At 45.5% G+C, this 25,043-nt stretch overlaps 1 protein-coding gene across 5 annotated transcripts in view; it reads left to right on the top strand.

Annotated features, from left to right (window-relative positions):
* LOC141084268 (immunoglobulin superfamily DCC subclass member 4-like) overlaps nucleotides 1-25,043 on the top strand; it is a 200,943-nt gene that overhangs the window by 135,627 nt on the left and 40,273 nt on the right. For all 5 annotated transcript variants that reach the window (XM_073568866.1, XM_073568865.1, XM_073568869.1 and 2 more), the window contains 6 exons: nucleotides 12,550-12,705; nucleotides 14,124-14,534; nucleotides 14,629-14,793; nucleotides 17,980-18,117; nucleotides 22,827-22,997; nucleotides 23,127-23,357. In XM_073568866.1, the coding sequence (XP_073424967.1) occupies nucleotides 12,550-12,705; nucleotides 14,124-14,534; nucleotides 14,629-14,793; nucleotides 17,980-18,117; nucleotides 22,827-22,997; nucleotides 23,127-23,357 (1,272 nt within the window). The remainder of the gene's footprint in view (nucleotides 1-12,549; nucleotides 12,706-14,123; nucleotides 14,535-14,628; nucleotides 14,794-17,979; nucleotides 18,118-22,826; nucleotides 22,998-23,126; nucleotides 23,358-25,043) is intronic.

Raw genomic sequence — 25,043 nt, 5'->3', positions numbered from 1 at the left:
TAAAAGCTTGGCAAAGTCGCTGGCAAACTTAATATTTATTAAAAAATAAAAGGTCTACAATTGAGGGAGTCTTTCCTAAATCATCAAATAGAACAATGAACTTTTTCATATTGAAATAAACTTATCAGGGTTGTCCCACAAACAAAATTCATTTTAATAAATAGTTCTTAAAATAAAATATTGGAATTTTATGTTATGTAAGAGTAGTAAAAAGCATATGGCCCAGTGACCTAATTTAAATATATAATAGCAAAGGATAAAAAGCCTCAAATAATACAGAAAAATAAAGTATGATGCACACAAAAGTGCACCCAAACACAGTATGATACCCCCACAGTGAATTGCTCCACATGCACAGTACGATGACCCTACTGTACCCCTCATCTCAATCCCCCCGACAAAGAATGCTCAGCCATCCTTACAATATAATGGCCACAAAAAGTGCTCCATACAGAATAATGGCCTCACATAGTGCTCCATATATTGTAAAGGACCCTCATAGTGCTCCATACTGTACAATGGGGCCCATATAGTGTGGATACAGTATAATGGCCACAAAAAGTGCTCCATACATTATAATGGCTGTACAGCATAATGGCCCCACTGTTGTGAACACTTTTGACCTGGCTTCTGAGTTTGGGCTCCTTCTGGTGGTTGCTGCTGGTAATGGAGCTGGTCTTGCTGACAGAAGTCAATCACCTGAGCAGGATGATTGGAGGTCAGGTGTTACAGACTGGGGAGATTTAAGTGAGCAACTTTCCCTCAGCTCTTGCCGGTGATTTCTTTTCCTCCTGAGCTTTTGGGAAGTCTGCTTGCCTCCTGCTTCGTCCTGCATCTTTCAGATAAGTTACTTGTCTGCTTGAATCTTTTTGCATTTTATCCATTTTTTGCTTGCCTTTGATTTCTGCCTTGCTGGTGTGAGTCCAGCCTGGTTCCCTGCTGGGACCTGTGCTGGACTCTGTTTCAGTTGCCACGGCTTATGTCAGTCTTTGTAGTATTTTTAATCCCCTTGTGGTGAAGTAACCACTATGTCCGCTAGGGGGAGCTGTGTGGGTGTCCCAGGACGGGTGTACAGGCACATTCAGTGTGGTAACAGGAGCAGGGTCCTAAATGACCATTATGGGTCTCTAGGTGGGTGGCCTTGGGATGCAGGCTCCAGGGTGTGTTGATCAGCAGAGGTACTGCTGATATTTCTGTTACACTGCGTCAGGGAAGCCTGTGTGTGTCTATGTGCAATAGAACCTTTGGTGATGTCATAGCCATGTGATCACCTGTGGGTGTGGTTACAGGGCTATGTAATTGAGGTGTTTGGCACATGAGAGAGTGTGAGGGAGTCTGTCAGAGTGTGGACAGACTTCCATGTGTCCAGGTGGGACCCTACAGAAAGTGGTCTGTGTTCTAAGGAAGGAGAAGCCTTCCTGTGTCTGCGGCTGCAGATGGAGCGCTGCTCTGGACATTGCCCTGGCCAGTGTACTAGTTGTATATGAGGAGGACTACACCTCCCAGCATGTGCTGAGACTCTCGGTCCGAGTCTGAAGCCACGAACGCTTATGTTTTGTTTGCCTAAGCTAGAGGCTATGTTGGTGATATGCTGAGTTATGGTTTATGGAGCAAATAAACCTCATGAACTTTGGGAAGAACCTGCCTCATGTTTGTCTCCCGCTGCACCTGAGCGAGTCACATCCCTACACCCTGTTATATAAGTATCTTTTGTTTGTTTCCAGTTACACCAGAGTGCTGATTTAGTGGGGCAGAGGTCGTGTGGCCTCAGTATTTTTGCATATCAGATGTGTTGGAATTTTGCTTAATTTTTTTTGCGTGATTGCAGACACTATCCTTTCCTGTCCTATTCTATCTAGACAGTTTGGGCACCATCATTTGCTTACTCTATTTTCTGCCTGTGTTTGTGCCTCATCTTGTCTCACCGTCAATATATGTTCGGGGGCTATCTATTCCTTTGGGGTTCTACTCCGGGGCAGTTTAGCTTTACCCTTTCTCTCTTTAGGCTAAGTTAATTCTTTGGCTGTGCCGAGGCGTCTAGGGCATCGTAGGTACGTCCCACGGCTAATTCTAGTTGTGTTGTCAGTTTAGGGGTCTGCAATCCGCTAAGTTACCAACCTCTCTGGTTATCTGGTTGCTTCGCTTATTCCCCTGCTATCCTCCTCGGTTACCTAAACACCCCACATACTTCTCTATACAGTATAATGGCCCCACATTGTTCTCCATACAGTATAATGGCCCTACATAGTCGTCCATACAGTATAGTTGCCTAACATGGTTCTCCATACAATGTAATGACCGCAAAAAATGCTCCATACAGTGTAATGGCCTCACATAGTGCTCCATATATTGTAAAGGCCCCACATAGTGCTCCATACTGTACAATGCGTCCCATATAGTGTGGATACACTGTATTGGCCAAAAAAGTGATCCATATATTATAATGGCTATACAGCATATTGGCCCCACATACTGCTCCATACAGTATAATGGCCACAAAAAGTGATCTATACAGTATAATGGCCTCACATAGTGCTCCATACAGTATTATGGCCCCACATAGTGCTCCATACACTATAATGTCCCCATATACTGATCTATACAGTATAATGGCCTAGCATAGTGCTTCTTATATTACAAAGAGCCCCACATAGTGTTCTATTCAGTATAATGGACCCACTTAGTGCTCCCTATAGTATAATGGGCCCCATATATTGTCCATACAGTATGGAGCCACAAAATGAGCTCCATACAGTATAATGGTCCCACATAGTTCTCCATATAGTATAATGGCTCCACATACTGATCTATACAGTATAATGGCCCCACATAGTGTTCCATACAGTATAATGGCCCCACATAGTGCTCCGTAGAGTATAATATGCCCCACATAAAAAAAAATAAAAGCTCACCACTGCCCGTTCCCCCGCTGCTCCAGTCTCTTCATGGTGTCTGCACATCTTGGTACAGGGGGCGCATTGTAGTGATGTCATCTTACATGCTGCTCTGAGACGTCAGACGCAGAGGGGGAATGATGGAAGAGAGAGCGTCACCACCTCAGGAAGCAAGAGGGACTGAGCGAAATGAGAGCATGGGGGTGCAGTTGGTGGTCACGTTGCTTAATGCACCCTATTATGGGTAAGATTGTGTATATTACATACATATGTCTTACATCTGTATATTATTAATGTGATAATCTATTTAGGAGATTCAGTGTCTTTCTGTTATATGTGATATGTACTTCCACTGTAACTTATCATCTGACATGTCATCTTTAATATCCTTTCCTTATGGCTAGTTTAATGTGGATAATAAAATATAAATATATTTAGCTCTAAAGAACCCCTTTTTTTTTGTTTAACTGCCATGTGCCCTACTATCCTGTCCATGTGCCCTGGGACTTAATTCCCAGGGACGGGATAGTACGTCACAGCGATCAGCGGCGCCCACGTGATTATCACAGCTGACACCCGGCACAATGTGTCAGGGGCGGTCACGGACCGCCCCCAACACGTTAACCCCTTGCACACCGCGATCAAACACGATCGCGGTGTACCTGTTATGCGAGGCTTAGGTCAAAGGAGGCTGACAAACCCGGGCCCCTGCGGAGTCCCTCAAACTAGGGAAAACCCTGTCTGACCCTCAACCCAGGGTTTTTGCTAAAGGTGCAAATGCCTGAGCCTCCAGCCTCTCCTTATCTCCTGCTCAACCCTAAGCTGAACCCTCCACCCTCCACCCAGTGAGTTGTAAAACCACCAAGCCCACACAGTAATGACAGACAGGGAGAACTCAAACCACACCGCGCCGCATACACACAGGACAATACTATAATGTGAACAGGGCAAAACAAAGCACAAATATAGGAAGGCGAAAAGGTAACAACGGATCATACGACACCAGATATGAATTTCTCTCTCCAACACCTCCTCTCCAGACCGGAACCACTTGGCACAAAACACAAGCTATAATCGGCGACGCCCACAGGCCAGCACGACTATTTAAAGACCGTGGGCGTGACCAAACATCCCACCTGATTTCCAGCTAGATTAACCCCAGATAACCTGAGTAAAATCAAGCCGGCGCCACTGAGGCTATAGTGGACGGAGATGGAACTACCGCTGCCTGCCGGACGCTGTGGTGTGAACAGCGTCCGACATGACAGTACCCCGTCTTCTACGAGGGACCCCAGGGCCCTCAAGACTCATAGGACCCGGCTTCTCCGGATGGCGGCGGTGAAAGGAACTGACCAGTCGATCCGCGTGTATGTCCGAGGCTGGTACCCAAGACCTCTCCTCCGGACCATACCCCCGCCAGTGCACCAAATACTGAAGAGTACGGCGCAGTACTCGAGAGTCCACCACCTTGGAGACTTCAAACTCTAAATCGCCATCCACCATGACTGGAGGTGGCATCGGCGTCGTGTCCACAGAGCCTACCACCTTTTTCAATAAAGACCTGTGAAACACGTTGTGTATCACAGGTCCAACCGATAAGCGACCGGGTTAATGATGGCAGCAATCTTAAAAGGGCCAATAAATCTTGGACCCAATTTCAATGATGGAATTTTGAGTTTTATGTTTTTAGTAGCTAACCACACCCAATCACCCACACACAGGTCCGGACCTGGCACGCGTCTAGAGTCAGCCACACGTTTGTATCTTGCACTCATGCTCAGCAATCGCTGTTTCACACTCCTCCAGACCGATGATAGTTGAACTCCTAACCGGTCCTCCTCTGGGACGCCCCCAGAGACCCCCTGACGCAAGGTACAAAATTGAGGATGGTGCCCATAAACACAAAAGAACGGAGACTCTCCCGATGATTCTTGGCGGTGATTATTTAATGCGAACTCGGCCAAGGGAAGGAACGTCGACCACTCCTCTTGGTTGTCAGACACAAAACATCGCAAATACTGCTCCAGATTTTGGTTCATGCGCTCAGTTTGACCATTTGACTGCGGATGAAACGCCGACGAATGAGACAACTTGATCCCCAATAGTGAGCAAAAAGCTTTCCAAAACTTCGCCACAAACTGGGTACCCCTATCAGACACTATGTCCGACGGAACTCCGTGCAGTCTGACCACCTCCTGCACAAAGACCTGAGCCAACGTCTTCGCGTTGGGCAAGGAAGGCAACGACACAAAATGCGCCATCTTCGAAAATCGATCAACCACCACCAGGATGACCGTGTTCCCCGCCGAGGCAGGCAAATCTGTGATAAAGTCCATGGAGATTTCTGTCCATGGCCTACTAGGTATCCCCAGCGGCTGTAGAGTGCCAGCAGGACGGGTTCTGGGCGACTTGGCCCTGGCGCACGTGATGCAAGCTGTCACGTACAAAACCACGTCCTGACGGATTTTTGGCCACCAGAAGCGGCGCGATACCAGTTCCAAGGTGCCCCTAACCCCTGGATGACCGGCCAGGACCGAGTCGTGGTGTTCCCCCAACACCTTAAGACGAAGATGAAGGGGTACGAACGACTTATTAGCGGGAAGTCCTGGTGGTACCTCCTCCTGGGCCTCGGCAATCTCCGCCTCTACCTCAGTCGTGAGAGCCGAAACCACTACACCTTCCTGGAGGATGGGTACCGGATCTTCCCGAGGTTCTCCCCCCGGAAAACACCTGGACAAGGCATCCGCCTTGGTGTTTTTCGCCCCAGGACGGTAAGTCACCAGAAAGTTAAAACGTGTAAAAAACAATGCCCAGCGAGCCTGCCTGGGAGACAGACGCTTGGCCGACTCCAGATAGAGCAGGTTTTTATGGTCGGTGATGACTGTGACCTGGTGGGCCGCCCCCTCCAAGAAGTGTCGCCATTCCTCAAAAGCCAATTTGATGGCCAACAACTCCCTGTTGCCGATGTCGTAATTCCGTTCGGCCGGCGACAGTTTCTTGGAGAAGTAGGCGCATGGACGCAAATTGCTCAAGGACGAGCCCTGTGACAGTACTGCCCCCACTCCCACCTCAGACGCATCGACCTCCACCGTAAAAGGTTTAGATACGTCCGGTTGCACCAGAATGGGGGCTGAAGCAAAACGGTTCTTCAGAAGCTCAAATGCACGCACCGCATCCTCAGACCAGATAGCGAGATTGGTACCTTTTTTCGTCATGTCCGTGAGCGGTTTGGCTATAGTAGAGAAATTCTTAATAAACTTCCTATAATAGTTAGCAAACCCAAGGAACCGCTGGAGCGCTTTTAGATTACCAGGCCGTTCCCATCGCAGCACCGCTTGCACCTTCGCAGCATCCATTTTAAACCCTGCGGCGGACACAGTATATCCCAAAAAAGGCAACTCTTGAACAAAAAACATGCATTTTTCGAGCTTAGCATAGAGCTTATTCTCACGGAGCAGCTGTAACACCTGCCTGACATGCTCTAAATGAGTGTCCTGGTCGCTCGAATAAATATCATCCAGGTACACAATCACAAATTTCCCCAGCACATGAGCAAATACATCATTTATGAAATGTTGGAACACAGCCGGCGCGGTTGTCAACCCAAATGGCATAACTAGGCTTTCAAAATGACCCTCAGGGGTATTAAATGCCGTCTTCCACTCATCCCCGTGACGGACCCTTATGAGGTTATATGCCCCCCTGAGGTCAAGTTTGGAAAACCACTTCGCACCCGCCACCTGGTTGAACAAATCAGGGATCAGAGGCATCGGGTAGGGATCACGGACCGTAATCTGGTTTAACTCCCGGAAATCCAGACACGGGCGTAACCCCCCCATCTTTTTTCTTAATGAAGAAAAACCCCGCTGCTACAGGTGAGGATGAAGGCCGGATGTGCCCTTTACTTAAACTCTCCGCAATGTAATCCTTAAGAGCTTGTCTCTCCGGACCTGAAATACTAAACATCCTCGCCTTTGGCAATTTAGCCCCGGGTTTTAACCTAATCTGACAGTCATAGGCTCGATGTGGAGGTAGTTCTGAGCAACCCCTCTCAGAGAATACGTCCGCAAAATCCAGCAATGCCTCCGGAAGGCTGGACTTCATGGCGGACACACATGTGGCCAAGCAATTTTCCTGGCAGAAACTGCTCCACTGGACTATGTCCTGGGTTCTCCAGTCAATCACCGGGTTGTGCTTAGACAACCATGGGAAACCCAGGACTATTTGTGCTGGGAGATTGAGTACCTTACAAGTAACCCACTCAGAATGTAGGACCCCAATGTGGAGTTTAACCTCAGCTACAAACTCAGTAATCTCCCCCTGTGGGAGGGGAGCGGCATTAATGGTAACCACGCGAATAGGATGAGGGAGTTTTTCGATCTTGAAACCTGCCATGCGTGCAAACTCCTCATCCATGAGATTGGTGGCTGAACCGCTATCCACAAACACTGATATTGGTAGCTCTCTGCCCGCAATAATAACCCTGGCAGGGAGCATACATTGAGATACCATCATGGAGGATATGCATACGCTCAGTTGGGCCTCCTCCATACCCTCTGAGCTTACCAGTTTTCCGCTGGTGCGACTTTCTTTGGTAGCACAGGACAAGCATTTACATAATGATCTCTTTTACCACAGTAAAAACATGCTCCATGCTTCCTGAACCCAGGAACGCGGCGCTACACATGCGATTCCCCCCGCGATTTGCATAGGTTCCGTGGGGTCACCTGCAGCAACCACACTGGCACCCCTGCTTTCCCCCAGAGGCAGCGTCTCCTGCGCCCCTTGACGCAAACGGCGATCAATACGAATAACCAAACTCATGGCAGACTCCAACGATGCCGGAGTCTCATACATCAGGAGGGCCTGTTTAACTCTTTCTGAGACCCCATGAATAAACTGACTCCGCAGCGCTGGGTCGTTCCACTGTGTGTCTACTGCCAAACGGCGAAATTCTGAACAATAGTCTTCCGCCATACGTTCCCCCTGACGGAGGGCGCGGATTTTAGATTCCGCCAAAGCCAATCTGTCGGGGTCATCATAAATGAGCCCGAGTGCTGAAAAAACATTCTCAACCGAATGAAACGTAGCAGAGTCGGCTGGTAAGGAAAACGCCCATGCTTGGGGGTCCCCACTCAGTAAAGATAACACCAGACCCACCCGCTGAGCCTCATTTCCTGAGGAGACCGGGCGCATGCGGAAGTATAACTTGCAGGCCTCCCGAAAGATGACAAATTTGCTGCGTTCCCCAGAAAATCGTTCAGGCAGCGGAATCTTAGGCTCTGCACCTGCACCTGCAGAAGCCGCTTGCATATTAGCTACAACCAGGCCCTGCTGCTGAACTGCCCCCTTCAACTCGGTGACCTGTACGGACAGCGCCGCCAACTGGCGGTTTATGGAAGTCATGGAATCCATGGAAAAATGGGCCGATTATAATGTTATGCGAGGCTTAGGTCAAAGGAGGCTGACAAACCCGGGCCCCTGCGGAGTCCCTCAAACTAGGGAAAACCCTGTCTGACCCTCAACCCAGGGTTTTTGCTAAAGGTGCAAATGCCTGAGCCTCCAGCCTCTCCTTATCTCCTGCTCAACCCTAAGCTGAACCCTCCACCCTCCACCCAGTGAGTTGTAAAACCACCAAGCCCACACAGTAATGACAGACAGGGAGAACTCAAACCACACCGCGCCGCATACACACAGGACAATACTATAATGTGAACAGGGCAAAACAAAGCACAAATATAGGAAGGCGAAAAGGTAACAACGGATCATACGACACCAGATATGAATTTCTCTCTCCAACACCTCCTCTCCAGACCGGAACCACTTGGCACAAAACACAAGCTATAATCGGCGACGCCCACAGGCCAGCACGACTATTTAAAGACCGTGGGCGTGACCAAACATCCCACCTGATTTCCAGCTAGATTAACCCCAGATAACCTGAGTAAAATCAAGCCGGCGCCACTGAGGCTATAGTGGACGGAGATGGAACTACCGCTGCCTGCCGGACGCTGTGGTGTGAACAGCGTCCGACATGACAGTACCAGGGGTTAAAGGGAAGCATCGGGAGGGAGGGGGCTCCCTCCATGCTTCCCTGAGCCCCCCACAGCAGCGTGCAGCACTGCTGCAGGGGTCTCCTTCCCTGCAGGTCCCCGAATCCAAGATGGCGACGGGGACCTTCGGGGGCCTGCAGGGAGCTGGCTTCCTCAGTGCCTGCAAAGTGCAGGCAAGGAGGAAGCCTGTGTAGTGCCTGTGACAGATTGCTGATCTGTCACAGTGATCTGTGATGTGACAGATCAGCAAATCTGTCACAGGACAGTGATGCCCCCCCTGGGAAAACTTAATAAAGTTAAAAAAAAAAAAGTGTAAAAATAATTTTAAAAAAATCGCTAAATAAATTAAAAAAAAAAAAAAATTCCCTAATAATTTCATTTTTTGGAATTAAAAAAAACAACAATAAAAGTACACATATTTGGTATCGCCGCGTCCGTAACGACCTGCCCTATAAAACTGTCCCATTAGTTAACCCCTTTAGCGAACCCCTTAAAAATGAAAATAAAAAACAAAGCAAAAAATGATGTTTTATTATCATACCGCCGAACAAAAGGTGCAATGACGCGCGATCAAAAAGACACATATAAATATCCATGGTACCGCTGAAAACGTCATCTTGTCCCGCAAAAAATGAGCCGCCACGAAGCATCATCAGAGAAAAAAAAAAAAAGTTATAGCTCGCAGAATAAAGCGATGCAAAAATAATTATTTTTTTTATAAAATTGCTTTTATTGCATAAAAGTGCCAAAACATAAAAAAATGACAAACGAGGTATTGCTGTAACTGTACTGACCCGAAGAATAAAACCGCTTTATCAATTTTACCGCACGCGGAACGGTGTAAACGCACCACCCAAAAGAAATTCATGAAACGCTGGTTTTTGTTCATTCTGCGTCCCAAAAATTGTAATAAAAAGCGATCAAAAAATGTCACGTGACCGAACATGATACCAATAAAAGCGTCGACTCGTCCCACGAAAAATAAGACCTCACAGGACTCAGTGGGTCAAAATATGGAAAAATTATAGCTCTTAATATGTGGTGATGCAAAAAATACATTTTTTAAATTTTATTATTTTTCCCTAACTAAGGGGGTGATAACGGGGGGTTTGATTTACTATTTATGGCAGTTTTTATATTTGGCAGCTGTCACACGCTAAAAGACGCTTCTTATTGTAAAAATAGTTATTTCCATTTTCCCATTAGGGTTAGGGTTAGGGCTAGGGTCATAGGGCTAGGGTCATAGGGCTAGGGTTATAGGGCTAGGGTTAGGGCTAGGGCTGAGATTAGGGTTAGGGGTGTGTTGGGGTTAGGGTTGGAGTTAGAATTGGGGGTTTCCACTATTTGCGCACATCAGGTGCTCTCCAAATGCAACATGGCGTCTGATCTCAATTCCAGCCAATTCTGCGTTGAATAAGTCAAATAGTGCTCCTTCCCTTCCAAGCTCTGCCATGCACCCAAACAGTGTTTTACCCCCACATATGGGATATCAGCCTACTCAGGACAAATTGCAAAACAACTTTTGGGGTTCTATTTCTCCTGTTGCCCTTAGGAAAATAAAAAATTGGGGGCAAAAATATCATTTTTGTGGAAAAAAAATATGATTTTTTTATTTTCACGCCTGGGCGTTACAAACTTCTGTGAAGCACTTGGTGGTTCAAAGTGCTCACCACACGTCTATATAAGTTCCGTGGGGGTCCAGTTTCCAAAATGGGGTCACTTGTGGGGAGTTTCAATAGTTTAGGCACATCAGAGGCTCTCCAAACAAACATGACACCCGCAGACCATTCCATCAAAGTCTGCATTCCAAAACATCACTACTTCCCTTCCGAGCCCCGACGGGTGCCCATACAGTAGTTTTTTCCCACATATGAGGTATCAGCATACTCAGGACAAATTGGACAACAACTTTTGGGGTCCATTTTCACCTGGTACCTTTGGGAAAATAAAAAAATTGGGAACTAAATGATCATGTTTGTGGAAAACTACGATTTTTTTATTTTCACGCCCGGGTATTATAAACTTCTGTGAAGCCCTTGTGGATTCAAAGTTCTCACCACATATATAGATAAGTTCCTTGGGGGGGTCTAGTTTCCAAAATGGACTCACTTGTGGGGGGTTTCCACTGTTTAGGTACATCAGGGGCTTTCCAAACGTGACATGGCATCCGATCTGAATTCCAGCCAATTTTGCATTGAAAAAGTCAAACGGAGCGCCTTCCCTTCTGAGCTCAGCCATGCGCCGAAGCAGTGGTTCCCCCCAACATATCAGGTATCAGCGTACTCAGGACAAATTGCACAATAACTTTTCCTGTCCAATTTCTCCTTTTACACTTGGTAAAATAAAAAAAATTGAACCTGAAGTATTTTTTTTCTGAAAAAAAGTTAAATGTTCATTTTTTTTTTAAATATTCAAAAAATTCCTGAGAAGCACCTGAAGGGTTAATAAACTTCTTGAATGTGGTTTTGAGCACCTTAAGCGGTGCAGTTTTTAGAATGGTGTCACTTTTGGGTATTTTCTATCATATAGACCCCTCAAAGTGGCTTCAAATGTGATGTGGTCCGTAAAAATAAAATGGTGTTGCAAAAATGAGAAATCGCTGGTCAACTTTTAACCCTTATAACTTCCTAACAAAAAAAAATTTTGGTTCCAAAATTGTGCTGATGTAAAGTAAACATGTGGGAAATGTTACTTATTAAGTTTTTTGTGTGCCGTATCTCTGTGATTTAAGGGCATAAAAATTCAAAGTTGGAAAATTGCAAAATTTTCGCCAAATTTCCGTTTTTTTCACAAATAAACACAAGTTATATGAATGAAATTTTACCACTAACATGAAGTACAATATGTCACGAGAAAACAATGTCGGAATCACTGGGATCCATGGAAGCGTTTTAGAGTTATTACCTTATAAAGGGACAGTGGTCAGAATTTTAAAAATTGGCCCGGTCATGAACGTGCAAACCACCCTTGGGGGTTAAGGGGTTAAATATTGATTTGAAGTTGCTAATGATTCTATGATGTTCCTTGTGGGTTGATTATTTCTAATGCATACATTGCATTGAACCTGTGTATAGGAAAACGCTGTCTGCTGGGCTTTCCTATACAGTAAAACAAACAGTATGCAGCCATATACCTGCCAGATGGAGGCCGAAATAGCGCACTTTTGGCTTCCGTCATCTCGATGTGGACCTTTGGCGGCTTTACAGTATATGTCGGGAAAAGTTCCTGAGTAAGTGCACAAATGCAGTGTGGCCCCTACCTTACGTACATGATGTATATTGTCTAGCAGGGTTCGTATCTCCATCAAAGGCTCTACCGTATTTGACAGGAAAAAATGCACAACACTCAGCACTAGTTTTCCTGTCAAAACAATGGAAAACATGGCAGAACTAAACGGACACCATTATAGGTGTCTGTTGGTCACTGTTAGAGATCCAGCACTGTGGTAGACTCACTATTTATCATACACATGTGAACAGAGTCTTAGAAGCAAGCATCATATCCCAACATTGCTCCTACGGTTTTACGTTTGTATTGTGAATTTTGAAGCACGTCATTTCATGATCTTATGAGAAGTAACCTATTTGTTGTCTGTTGTGTAGATGGAAAACCAATCTCCTTTGATGTCATCCTGCTGGGAGAGGGCAGTCTACTGATTCAGCAGGTTCAGGCCCATCATGCTGGAGTTTACGTGTGCAGAGCTAAGAATCCACAAAGTCAGCACTTTGTCACCATTTCAGCCCATCTCCACGTCCTTGGTAATGGAAAAATGCATCTTAAACACTTATCAGAAAACATCAACTGGTTTCCAAATGGACCCTAAGACAGACACTAATAGCGTAACTGAGTGTCGTGATCCTGACCCATTATATCCTGGCGGAACCTTACTGCCCTGAAGCATCTCGCCTTCATTATACAGATGGTGGCCTACATTTCTGATTGATGGGGCCCCTTGATCACTAGAATGGGCTTCTGACACCCCTGTACTTCCTCACTGTAAGACCTAAATGAGTTCAATGATGTTAGGATGATACTGCAACAGAGGCCGGGGTCAAACGATCGTATCTTCTTTCCTTCTAAAGATTCGGATCGATTATGGTAATGTCTCTCCGATCACAATCTGATCCAAGTCTGATCAGTGTCTATTTGCAGGTGAGGAGAAGATGGAGAACACGATTTCTCCATCTTCTCCATTGTGTGAGTCCCCGGAAATCAGGCTGGAATTGGATGTTATCCCAGTGCAGTCCGATGATTTCCACGTACCCATAGACCTGAATGGGTACGTGACATCTGATGTTTTGAGCCACACGGAGCCTGCTGTGAATCGGTATAGGAAAAAAAAGCTGATTGCACTGCTCCAAACGATAACATTGGGCCGAGTGCTATCTGATAAAACATTGGATAACGCTCGTCTGAGCGAGACCCGATGGGTAGTACCAGGGCGTGAATAGGCAGATTTGGTATTCACACTTGGGGGGCAAATTACCGTAATTGCTTTTGTATCTTATGTTTGGAGTGAAAATAGTGCTAATAATGACATTTTGATTTGCGCCATATTCATTATTTAATATGTACCTTTTTTAAGGTTATTTTACTTAGTTTCATCTGTGTTTTTTCTTCACTATGGGCATAGTTTTCACTTTACATATGTGTTATAGCCTAATTTATCTTTTCAATGAACGCTGTGAACCAATTTTGAAGAATTTGATGCAAAATCAGCCAGAACAAAAAGAAAGCCAAAAAAGTGGCTTAAAAATAAGCAAATGATAAATTAGTGGATTGGACTTCAGAGTGGAATAAATTTGGTTCCTCACATTAATCTTAAAATGATTTTCCTCTCCTTTTCCAAGGTGTCCAAAGATGCTGTTTACCCCTCTGGACCACTGGGGCTCTGCTCCTGTTGCTTCCGCTGGGATGGGACTGAAAGTGATGACATCCTAATGATACAGTCATCCATACTAATTAATTAGCTAATTAAGCCACCAGTTAGCTGTCAGGTGACTGATAAAGTAGAACATCATCCCGGAGGAAGTGATGACATACTGTTCATCAGTCACTCGCATCTTTATAACTTTCCCTTCCCACTTGCGACCTTAAAATATGTGGTGGAAAACCCCTTTGAATGAATTTATAGGTTTGTCCTAAAATATTATTTTCTCTTTTATTTGGTTTTTAGTGCCTCCAGTTATAACTCAACCCCCAGAGACCATCACACGGGCTCGAGCAGGGACGGCCCGCTTTGTGTGTAGAGCTGAAGGTGATCCAGAACCAACCATCTCTTGGTTAAAAAACGGAGAGGCGCTTTTCTCCAATGGCAGAGTCAGGATACAGCCAAGGGGCAGCTTGATCATCACCCAGGTCGCTCTGGAGGATACTGGCTATTACCAGTGTGTGGCAGAGAATATTATGGGAAGCATCTGCGCTGTTGCAAAGCTCCATGTTACAGTCCAGGAAGGCTTGCCTGGTCCACCACAAGCCTTGAAATCCCAGGCTGTGACCAGCAAGACAATATCTGTGGCATGGGATAAACCAGAGAGCAACTGGGAAAGGGTTGTGGGCTTCTCTCTTCATTACACCAAGACGGATGGTGTGTATGTTTTGCATTGTAGCCCTCCGTATGTTACACATAATGCAGACGGGCGCTTGTTTAGCACCTTAAAACTTCTGTTCATACCTTTCAGGTTCCAATAATGAAGAATATCAGTTTGCAGTTAATAGCAACACCACAGACTTCACCGTGAGATACCTGGAGCCTGGGACCAGCTACACCGTCTACGTTGTAGCATATTCCCAGCAAGGAGCCAGTCGTGCTTCAGAGCCTATGGTAGTGCAGACCTTGGATGATGGTATGGAGACATTTATTGATCAGAACTTACATGACATAGCGTCCGACACAAATGTGAACAAGCCTTACTATTGTATCTGATATTTGTTAAACATTTTTTGTCCAGTTTGGGGAAGTCTGACCAATGAATGAGTACAAACACAGACGAGAGTAGAGAAAAGGAATTCATGATCCTTCTGTTATCCTGGATACACATTTAACTGTCAGGACAATTTTACTACTGGACTAGTGGTATGGCTGTATAGGTCCTGGTACAGCAATAAAAATTATACCTGTCTTGTACAGGAAAGATATATGTCTTTGTACCGTGTAGTAATCTGATGTGCCAGTGCTGAGAAATCCAGCTTTGAAGGCGCATGCAAATTAGCCTGAAAGAGCACGGGAGGCTTTGCTGAGTACATTGACACGCCAGTAATACACTTCTGGGTTAATTTTTGTTTGGCTTTATGGGCTCGTGTATATTGGACGAGTGCTATCTGATGCTTTATCGGATAGCACTCGGACCAATGTTATATTTTGGGGCAATGCTGATCAACATTTTTTTTCTCATGTAGATTTGTCATTCTGCGAGTGGCTCCATAAACTGGATAGCACTCACCCATGCAAGTCTCTAAGCGCGTGGAAAACAATATTTCCACGGACTCCCACAATGGAAAAGATGGAGAAATGTTGTTCTCCATCTTCTCACCTGTGCTACGATTCTGTCATCTGAGAGAATTGGATCACATTAAGCTGACACTGATCAGAGTTTGTTCCAAGTGTCATTTACATAATTGATCCGATTCTCTCTCACTAGAGAATCTACGCTCGTGTGACCATAGCCTGAGAGCCACATTGAGCTCTAAGAGATGGTCAGAAGCCACAGCCAGAGCTCACTGAGTAGTGATATTTAATATCCCCCACAGTAGTGACACCTAGAGCCCCCCATTATTGATATAATGACAGCCAAAGCTTTCATGAATAAATCACACTGAGACCTTGTGCTGTCCTCTCTTATAGAAAATACACTTACATCTAGGTATTCCCACCATCTTAGCAGCTGATAGACAGTTACAAGCTTCACATCTTGTGCTTGCGAGCCACAGGTTTAGGACCCCTCGTGTTAGGATATATACAATTATAACTCTAAAATCGTCCTGATAGAGTCCCTTTAAAAGACTTACTAAATAAATTGATCCATCGGGCGTGTATCAGAGCTATGTGCAGGAAGCTGTATAGAGGGACATATATATCCATGGCTCTTTACTAGTCATCAGGCTTGACCTGGCCCACAGAAGAACAGGTTTGGTCTTTTGGTGTTTGTTGATTTTTTTTGTGCCAAATTGTTAAGAATCAGCAGAAAAGAAGAAAGATGTGCTCCAGCGATGAAACAATCCACTGATGTATTAAAAAAAGTTTTTTCATTTGCTTCTTAAAAACATGAAAAAACAATGTGGGTAACACAAAAAGCAGAAATATGACCAACGCGTTTCAGCAATTAAGCCTTAAAGGGAATCTGTCATCCTTTTTTTGGCCTTTCAGCTGCCGGCATAGACATCAGGGGCTTATCTACAACATTCTGTAATGCTGTAGATAAGCCCCCGATGTAACCTGAAAAATAAGAAAAACACGTTATATTATACCCACTGAGGTGGGCGGTCCTGTCCGATGGGTGTCGCCATCCCGTCCGGCGCCTCCCTTCTTCATGCGATGACGTCCTCTTCTCCCGTCCTGTAATGGCTCCGGCGCAGGCGCATTGCTCTGCCCTGTTGAGGGCAGAGCAGAGTCCTGCAGTGCGCAGGTGTCAGGAGAGGTCTGGCGCCTGCGCACTGCAGAATTCTGCTCTGCCCTCAACAGGGCAGAGCAATGCGCCTGTGCCGGAGCCATTACAGGATGGGAGAAGAGGACGTCATCACATGAAGAAGGCAGGCGCCGGACCGGACCGCAACACACATCGGACCGGACCGCCCACCTCGGTGAGTATAATATAACGTGTTTTTCTTCTCTTTCAGGTTACATTGGAGGCTTATCTACAGCATTACAGAATGCTGTAGATAAGCCCCCGATGTCTATGCCGGCAGCTAATAGGGGTAAAAAAGGGTGACAGATTCCCTTTAATCATGGTATGGTATGATTAAGGCTTAATTGCTGAAACGCGTTGGTGATATTTCTGCTTTTTGTGTTACCCACATTGTTTTTTCATGTTTTTAAGTAGCAAATAAAAAAACTTTTTTTTATTACATCAGTGGATTGTTTCATCACTGGAGCACATCTTTCTTCTTTTCTGCTGATTGCTCACGCCCTGGACTGGGGCGGCTCTGTGCAGAGGACTTCCACTACTACAGACCAGTATGCTGTGGTGAGCTGACTTTCCTTTTCCCCTACCCTATCTTTTGAAATTGTTCAGAATAGCACACATGGTTCATGAATTTTTCACAAAAACCAAAATGGCAAATTTTTCTTGCAGAAAAAAAAAGTACATTCTGCTAAAATGTTGCAAAATCTGTTTCTTCACTTTAGAAAGGGTTAATTGGTGAATCAGCCAAAAAACACCTGTAAACCCCAAAACACCTTCAACAATGACAAACAGAGAAAAAAACATAAACAAGCAAACACATAAAATAGACTAGGCTAAAATGAAAAATAAGCAAAAAAAACACCAAAAACAAAACACTAAAGGCACAAATGTACCGTAATAAAGAATTGGGCCCTCTGTATTTAATTTTCTCACCATTTTTGATTTTGATGTTTGCTGTCACTGAATGGAGACATTCTTCCTCACATCCAGTAGCTGAACTTGTCTGAGCTGAGAAATGAATGCACTGCTAACTAAACCCTGCACAATTTTTCCTCTGCTGGGATAGATTGATATATTGCTGGTAAAATGAATCAGCTTTTCAGTGCAAAGTTCATCATCTGGAGTCTGGATACAATTATATCCAGATCTCAGCTCTGTGCAGGACTAGATATGGGTGGGATTCAGCCTCAGGGGGTTCTCATTCACTGACTATAAACCTAAAACAAAAAGTTGTATTAGGGAATCGTACAATTCTTTATTTTACAGTGACTGAGTTTTATTGACACGAGACTGTAAAATCCAGAAAACACATTGTATAACGGCAAGTGCAGATAAACCATAAATTACTTATTTATTAGGGGTCATTAATATTTTTTTCTGAATCTTATGAATCTGTGTTTATCCCTACAGTTCCTGGAGCTGCTCCCATGCTGGCCCTGAGTAGCCATGATCCAGAGGATCTCCATGTCAAGTGGCTCCCCCTACTGCTCGAGATGCGCAATGGCCAAATCACAAAGTATCGCATTGAATATTCCACCCAGAGAGACGGTGCATTTCCTAACTTATATGTGTTCATAAGTTATTGTTTAATTATATGAACCTGAGTGATAATGAAACGTAATGAAGCCGCTGCCAGTTATGGGTGTCGTGCCAGAAACGCCAGTAAAGGACTGGAATAGCATTTTTGGTGTATAAAAAGCACCAGATTTGATGAATTTCATGGGTGGGAGTTGCTGTGCCCCTCCCCCGGTTGTTAGGAACGGCGGATAATAAATAAATAATAAAGTTCGTTCGCCGCTTGGAGTCCACCGTGCAGAAGGTGTTATAACTGCTGCTGAGTAATGACAGACGTGCTATATGGCGGTATAATGCGCACGGGTTCAACTTCACCCGAAGTTCGCAAAGCAGACTCTGTTCACTCACAGAGGCGCTGTAAAATAAACATGCAAAAAGCTGAGCCTGTTAGTGTCACAGGCCTCAGGAAAATGCACACACGGTATCTGGTCACAGGAGCAGGACCCAAGGCAGAGGAGCTGCGTCCGTCTAGACCTACCGTGCGTGCGGCGTCGCTACTGCGGACGCCAAGGAGGGCTGCAACTGCAGCGCGGCATAGGACACTGCCGCTAGTCAACAAAGCAAGGAAGCAGGCGCAATGTCGGACGCTAGCACTGTGGATGATGGTGTAGTGGCTTGAGGCTTGCCACGCGCTGGCGCTGACTCCAATCTAAGTCCCTGTACACATTCGTAATATCAAAGGAAGGGGATCTTAATGAGTCATTCGCAGGTTCATACACCCATCATCATTCACACAGTAGCAACTAGAGACTATACTAGCGCTTGGCCGAACGGTCATGCACAATTTTTATAGCCGGGACCTTCCGGAAGCTTCCAGATCTCAAAGATGGACCAATGAGATCTGGAGCAGGACCTGGGCACATGACTCCCGATCTCCAATGGGAGATCATCTCGTGAGCATGCCCAGTAGGAGAACAGAGGGACTTAGTCTCTGGAGAGATTTGCTGCAGAGCAATCTCCTCTGCTGTAGATAAACAGTAGGAGACCGCAGAATGTGAGGCTCTGGATTTCTGCAGAGTGATTCAGAAACCCGACGCCTACCACCCTGTTTCTTCCAATCTCCTATTTGGGTGCTGCCCCTGTTTCTTCCCATCTCCTCCTATTTGGGTGCAGCTGATTCAAACTGCCGTGAAAAACACTTTACAACGGTTTTTGCTCAATGCGTCGTTGTGCGAAAAATTGGCATCTTTTACACTATCTGGTGTAAAAGTGTTGATAAATCTGCCTCTTTATGTTTGGTCAAGTTAAAAGCACAAAATGACTGTTCAAATCAAGCACAGGCACAATTCTGTGCACCTTCCCACCTACTTATTTCCCATCTATCTCTTCCTCTTTCTGGCTCCTGTAAAGCCCCTGATAATCAAGGAAGAAGAAGGCAGAGATAGATGAGAAAAGAAAAGTATACTGAACTCTTTGGGCCACACCAGGGGTGCAACAAGACCATGTGCTTGGTTTGAACAGTCCATTTTAAGAGTTTTAAAAATATAGAGGTACGGTGGGTAAAGCTTCTTCACAATATAATCTCCGTCTATACAATAATATCTGGTTTTATGCCATTTTATTGTCCTAAGAAACCTATACATCTTGTTTAACCTTGTTTTAGGTGCAACTTTTTGCTTTTTTTTTTCCTACTATCGACGCTTTTAAAGAGTGAGTGGTATCTGGACATCTTATAAAAAAAAGATTTATGAATTGCAATGTTTTAAAAAGTTGGAAAAATGAGTTGCCAACTCACGTCAGTAGTAAATGCCCTGTGACCCCAGCTTGGGGTTCACATAATTATTAGAGAAGAGGAGGATTCATTAATTAAGGGGATCTTGGAAAGGTATATGGGAAAATACAACATGGATTGAAGATATCCTTGATACTGCCAGAAATCATCCTCAGGCTTTGTTATAAATGCCTGTGGTGGAATCCGTGAGGTTTTACCATGATGGTGTCCGCAGTGCCTGGCTCAGCAGTTTGTAGAATCATAGAATCGTAGAGTTGGAAGGGACCTCCTGGGCCATCTGGTCCAACCCCCTGCTCAAAGCAGGATTCGCTAAATCATCCCAGTCAGATGTCTGTCCAGCCTCTGTTTGAAGACTTCCATTGAAGGAGAACTCACCACTTCTCGTGGCAGCCTGTTCCACTCATTGATCACTCTAACTGTCAAAAAGTTTTTTCTAATATCTAATCTGTGTCTCCTCCCATTCAGTTTCATCCCATTGCTTCTAGTCTTCCCTTGTGCAAATGAGAATAAAGTTGATCCTTCTACAATGTGACAGCCCTTTAGATATTTGTAGACAGCTATTAAGTCTCCTCTCAGTCTTCTCTTTTGCAAACTAAACATTCCCAAATCCTGCAACCTTTCCTCATAAGACAGGGTTTGCAGACCGGTCACCATTCTGGTCGCTCTTTTCTGAACTTGCTCCAGTTTGCTGATGTCTTTTTTAAAATGTGGTGCCCAAAACTGGACACAATATTCCAGATGAGGTCTGACCAAAGAGGAGTAGAGGGAAATAATTACTTCACGTGATCTAGACTGTATTTTTCTGTTAATACATCCTAGAATTGCATTTGCCTTTTTTGCTGCTGCATCACACTGTTGACTCATATTCAGTCTGTGATCTATTAGTATACCCAAGTCTTTTTCACATGTGCTGTCACTTAGCCCTATTCCTCCCATTCTGTATATGCTTTTTTCATTTTTATTGCCCAGATGTAGTACTTTGCATTTCTCCCTGTTAAAAACCATTCTGTTAGTTGCTGCCCACTTCTCCAGTTTATTTAAATCTTTTTGAATCCTCTCTCTCTTCTCTAGTATTAGCTATCCCTCCTAGCTTTGTGTCATCGGCAAATTTAATCAGTTTACCCTCAATTCCTTCATCTAAATCGTTGATAAAGATGTCGAACAATACAGGGCCCAGAACAAAGCCCTGTGGTACCCCACTTGAGACATTCTTCCAACTGGATGTGCAGCCATTTACGACCACTCTTTGGGTCCGATCACTAAGCCAGTTATGAATCCACCTAACAGTTGCCTTGTCCATTCCATACTTAGTCATTTTTTCAATAAGGATTGTATGAGAGACTTTGTCAAATGCTTTGCTGAAGTCAAGATAAACTATATCTACAGCATTTCCTTGATCCACCCAATCAGTGATACCGTCATAGAAGGAAATAAAGTTAGTCTGACATGACTTATTAGTTACAAACCCATGCTGACTCTGTTTAATCACTTCATTCTTATCCAGGTATTGACATACATGTTGTTTAATAATTTGTTCAAAGATCTTTCCTGGCATAGAAGTCAGACTCACCGGCCTATAGTTGCCTGGGTCCACCTTCTTTCCCTTTTTGAAGATAGGAACAACATTTGCTCTTCTCCAGTCTTCTGGCACTTCTCCTGTTCTCCAAGAATTTTCAAAGATTATGGAGAGGGGTTCAAAAATTTCTTCTGCTATCTCCTTCAGTACTCTGGACCTGGATACTTGAATTCATTTAGGTTAGCTAAGTGTTTCCTCACTATCTTTCTGTTTATAGATATCCTGGATTCTTCTATTCCCTTAATAGGACAGTGAAGAACAGTTGATGTTACATTTCGTTTCTGAGAGAAAACAGATGCAAAATAGGAATTTAAAAGTTCAGCCTTCTCAACATCCTGTCTTACCATTTCATCATTTTCATCCTGTAAAAATCCTATAGCATCTTTGACTTTTCTTTTACTTTTGACATATCCCCAAAATCCTTTATTATTGCTTTTGACATCTCTTGCAAGCCTCAATTCATTTTCAGCTTTAGTGCATTAGTATAGAAACATTTTAGTTTGTGATTGGTTTCTCTTTCTCCAATATTTTTATTAATTAGATTCTTTTGTCTTTGTTCTTCCTTTCCACTTCTAATAGCAGAGTTCTCAATAGCATTTGTCAGGTGTATGGCTTTTTCTGGTCTTTTGCTTCCCTTCCCATGTTGTTCTAGTTTAAAGCTCTCCTTACAAGTGTAGCAAGGCGACTTCCAAATACATGCTTTCCAGTCTTCGTAAGGTGCACCCCATCTCTAGCAAGTAGTCCAACGTATAAGTAATTCACTCCGTGATCCAGAAATCCAAATCGTTGCTGACGGCACCATCGACGTAGCCAGTTGTTCACCTGCAGAATCTTATTCCACATCCTTGTTCCATGGCCATCCACTGGGAGGATGGAAGAGAAGACCACCTGCGCTCCCAGTTCTTTCACTTTCTTGCCTAAGTCTTCAAAGTCTCTGCAGATGGTTTCCAGGTCATTTCTTGCGGTGTCATTTGTCCCCACATGTAGTAGCAGGAATGGGTAGTCATCTGTAGGTCTGAAGAGTCCTGATATCCTGTCAGACACATCTTTAATTTTTGCACCTGGAAGACAGCACATTTCTCTTGAAGTTATATCCGGTCTGCAGATAGCGGCCTCTGTTCTAGAAGCACCCACAACTCTTGGCATTTCTCCGAAATTTCAGTTACTGTAAAATCTCTGACAAAGCATCGTGTAAAAAGCTTTTCATTAAGGTGATCTTTTATTTTAATGCGTTAGGTTTCTAGTGATGTCCATTCCGAGCTCTAGAGTTTAGGATATAGGAGGAGGTTCAAGCTCTGGGGCATTGTGAGTGGTGTCTATGATGTCTCATACGTGGCTGGGTTTCTATATTTCATTGCTTTTCTGACATTTCAGGTGTGGTCAGCATGCTGGAAGTTGGTGGAAATGAGACCCAGATTATGTTATCCTCATTGCAGCCCAATACTGCATATAAAGTCCGGATCTCTGCCGCCACCACGGCTGGATATGGAGCACCCTCAAACTGGGTGCTGCACCGTACTTTAGACAGAGTGAATCAGACATACGGTGCGTAACTTTATGGTATAAAGAACTGATTGTTATTGGTCCTTACATGTTTGCGTCCATTTATTGTCCTTTGTATGGTATCATCGGCCTCTTTCTTACAGTTGATTTCTTACTTCATTTCCTCTACAGTGGACCAGGCCCCAATACAGCTACAAGTCATTGCCCACACAGACTCCCTGCTTGTGAACTGGCAGCTGCCCCACTCTGATTTCCAAGTCACGGGATACAGGCTGTATTACCGCATGGTGTGCCCTTTATTGAATCATAGCATCTCCTGCCCGCGGCAAGGACAGAATGACTGGGACGTGGGGCCGATTAAATTGAAGAAGAAAAGGAAACAATATGACTTAACTCATTTAAGTAAGTTCCCTGCCGCCGATCAATAGGCAGTGTCTTATGCTGCTTCTAGATGGGCCGCAAATTCCTAGAAACACTCATTCCTGACTCATGCAGTGTAAACAGCCCAACAATAACCCAACGAATGAGCAAAACGTTCATTTGTCCGATGCAATGATTTTTGGCTTGCTTAAAAATCATTCCTTTCAGCACATAGTCTTGTGTAAACAGTTTATGTGCTGCTGAGAACAAAGATATTCTCAGTGCACAGAAAGATCATATTCGCAATCGTTCTGTGCATGTAGACGTGTGGTCGGCCGTCTAAACAGGACATTAAATTTTAAATTTCTCGTTCGCCTTATTGGGGGACACAGAGACCATGGGTGTATGCTGCTGCCACTAGGAGGCTGACACTATGCACAAAAAAGTTAGCTCCTCCTCCGCCGTATACACCCCACCGACCGGCAGGAAATTCCTCAGTTTAGCTTAGTGTCAGTAGGAGGTGGACACGGGTCTTTTATTAGACCCATATCTACCTCAGTGTGCGTCGTTTCTTTGCAGGTTCCGGAGGGATACGGAGTGAACAGTCACATCCGTACTCCCACAAAGAGACTATGAGTACGGCGTGTACTGCCACCACGTATCCTCATAGGTCTCCGGAGCAGGACCAGGAGCCTCGCACAAGTAGGTGCCAGCCGCACGGACGGTCCTTGCCCCCCGCCTCCCACCATCTCGCCTACCAGAGCCTGAAGGTTGGATGAGGCGCGGATTTCATAGAGACAGACAGCGTGGGATTTTCAGGTACCTTTATTGTAAGGCCCCCTGCCTGGGTGAGTATGTCAGTCTTCCCCCGGCGTTTTCTCTTGGAGCGGTCGCCAGGGGGACCACGTTAGGGTCCCTGCACGCCCCCATCCCCCCACGGTCACCGCATCCATGCAGGCCCCGGGTCTTCACGGGCCTCGTTTTGTGCTTCCCCCTTTTTTCCATCTTGGCAGGGGTAGCGCTGGGGTCGAGCAGTTCTGGGCAGGGACGCGGCCCGGTGTTGCGACGCGTCTTCCGCGCCGACCCCCTGCTGACAGGCGGCCGCCGCAACTAATTTAGGCCCCGGCTTGTGTTCGGGCCTACCGCAGCGTCGCGGCCACGCCCCCCGCCCCTTTCTACTAAGCGGGCTTCACTCCCGCTCTCCCCAGGCCCTCCCCCCGCCTTTCCCTCTCCTGCCCAGCATGGCAAGAGGGCAGCAATTATTAACCCTGCGAGGACCGCCCTTCCCCGGGACCCGCGCTTTTCTACAGGCAGGCGCCATCTTCACAGCTTGCCAGCCGGACGCAGCTGGAGAGGCTCCCCAGCCCCTGTGCAGTTTCTGCAAGCAGCTTTTTGCCTCTTTGGGACGGCCAGCCGGACTTCTCCCTGATCTGCATCCCCGGACAGGTCGAGCAGCATCGCTTTTGGGGACACCGGACCGTGAGTAGTTCTGCACGGCAGACTGACCCTTCTCCGCCCTCTGTCCCCCAACCTTCCGGCACTACCTCAGGTTTTTCACAATGTCTATCCCTACGGCTGATCGTACCCGCTCTTCGGCCCTCCCCTGCACAGCCCGACGACGCTCAGGAGCCATCCATAGCCCCAGGGGTGAGTGAGCCCCCCTTGCCGGGTTGGGCCTCCTCCCTATCACAGTCGGTGGCAGACCTCACCAAGGTGTCTCGGTCCCTA

Source organism: Dendrobates tinctorius, unplaced genomic scaffold, assembly GCF_039654945.1.
Source record: "Dendrobates tinctorius isolate UK_male_01 unplaced genomic scaffold, ASM3965494v1 ptg000022l, whole genome shotgun sequence".
NCBI lineage: Eukaryota > Metazoa > Chordata > Amphibia > Anura > Dendrobatidae > Dendrobates > Dendrobates tinctorius.
Note: the sequence above shows the minus strand (reverse complement) of the source record. Positions and strands in the feature narration are given on the sequence as shown.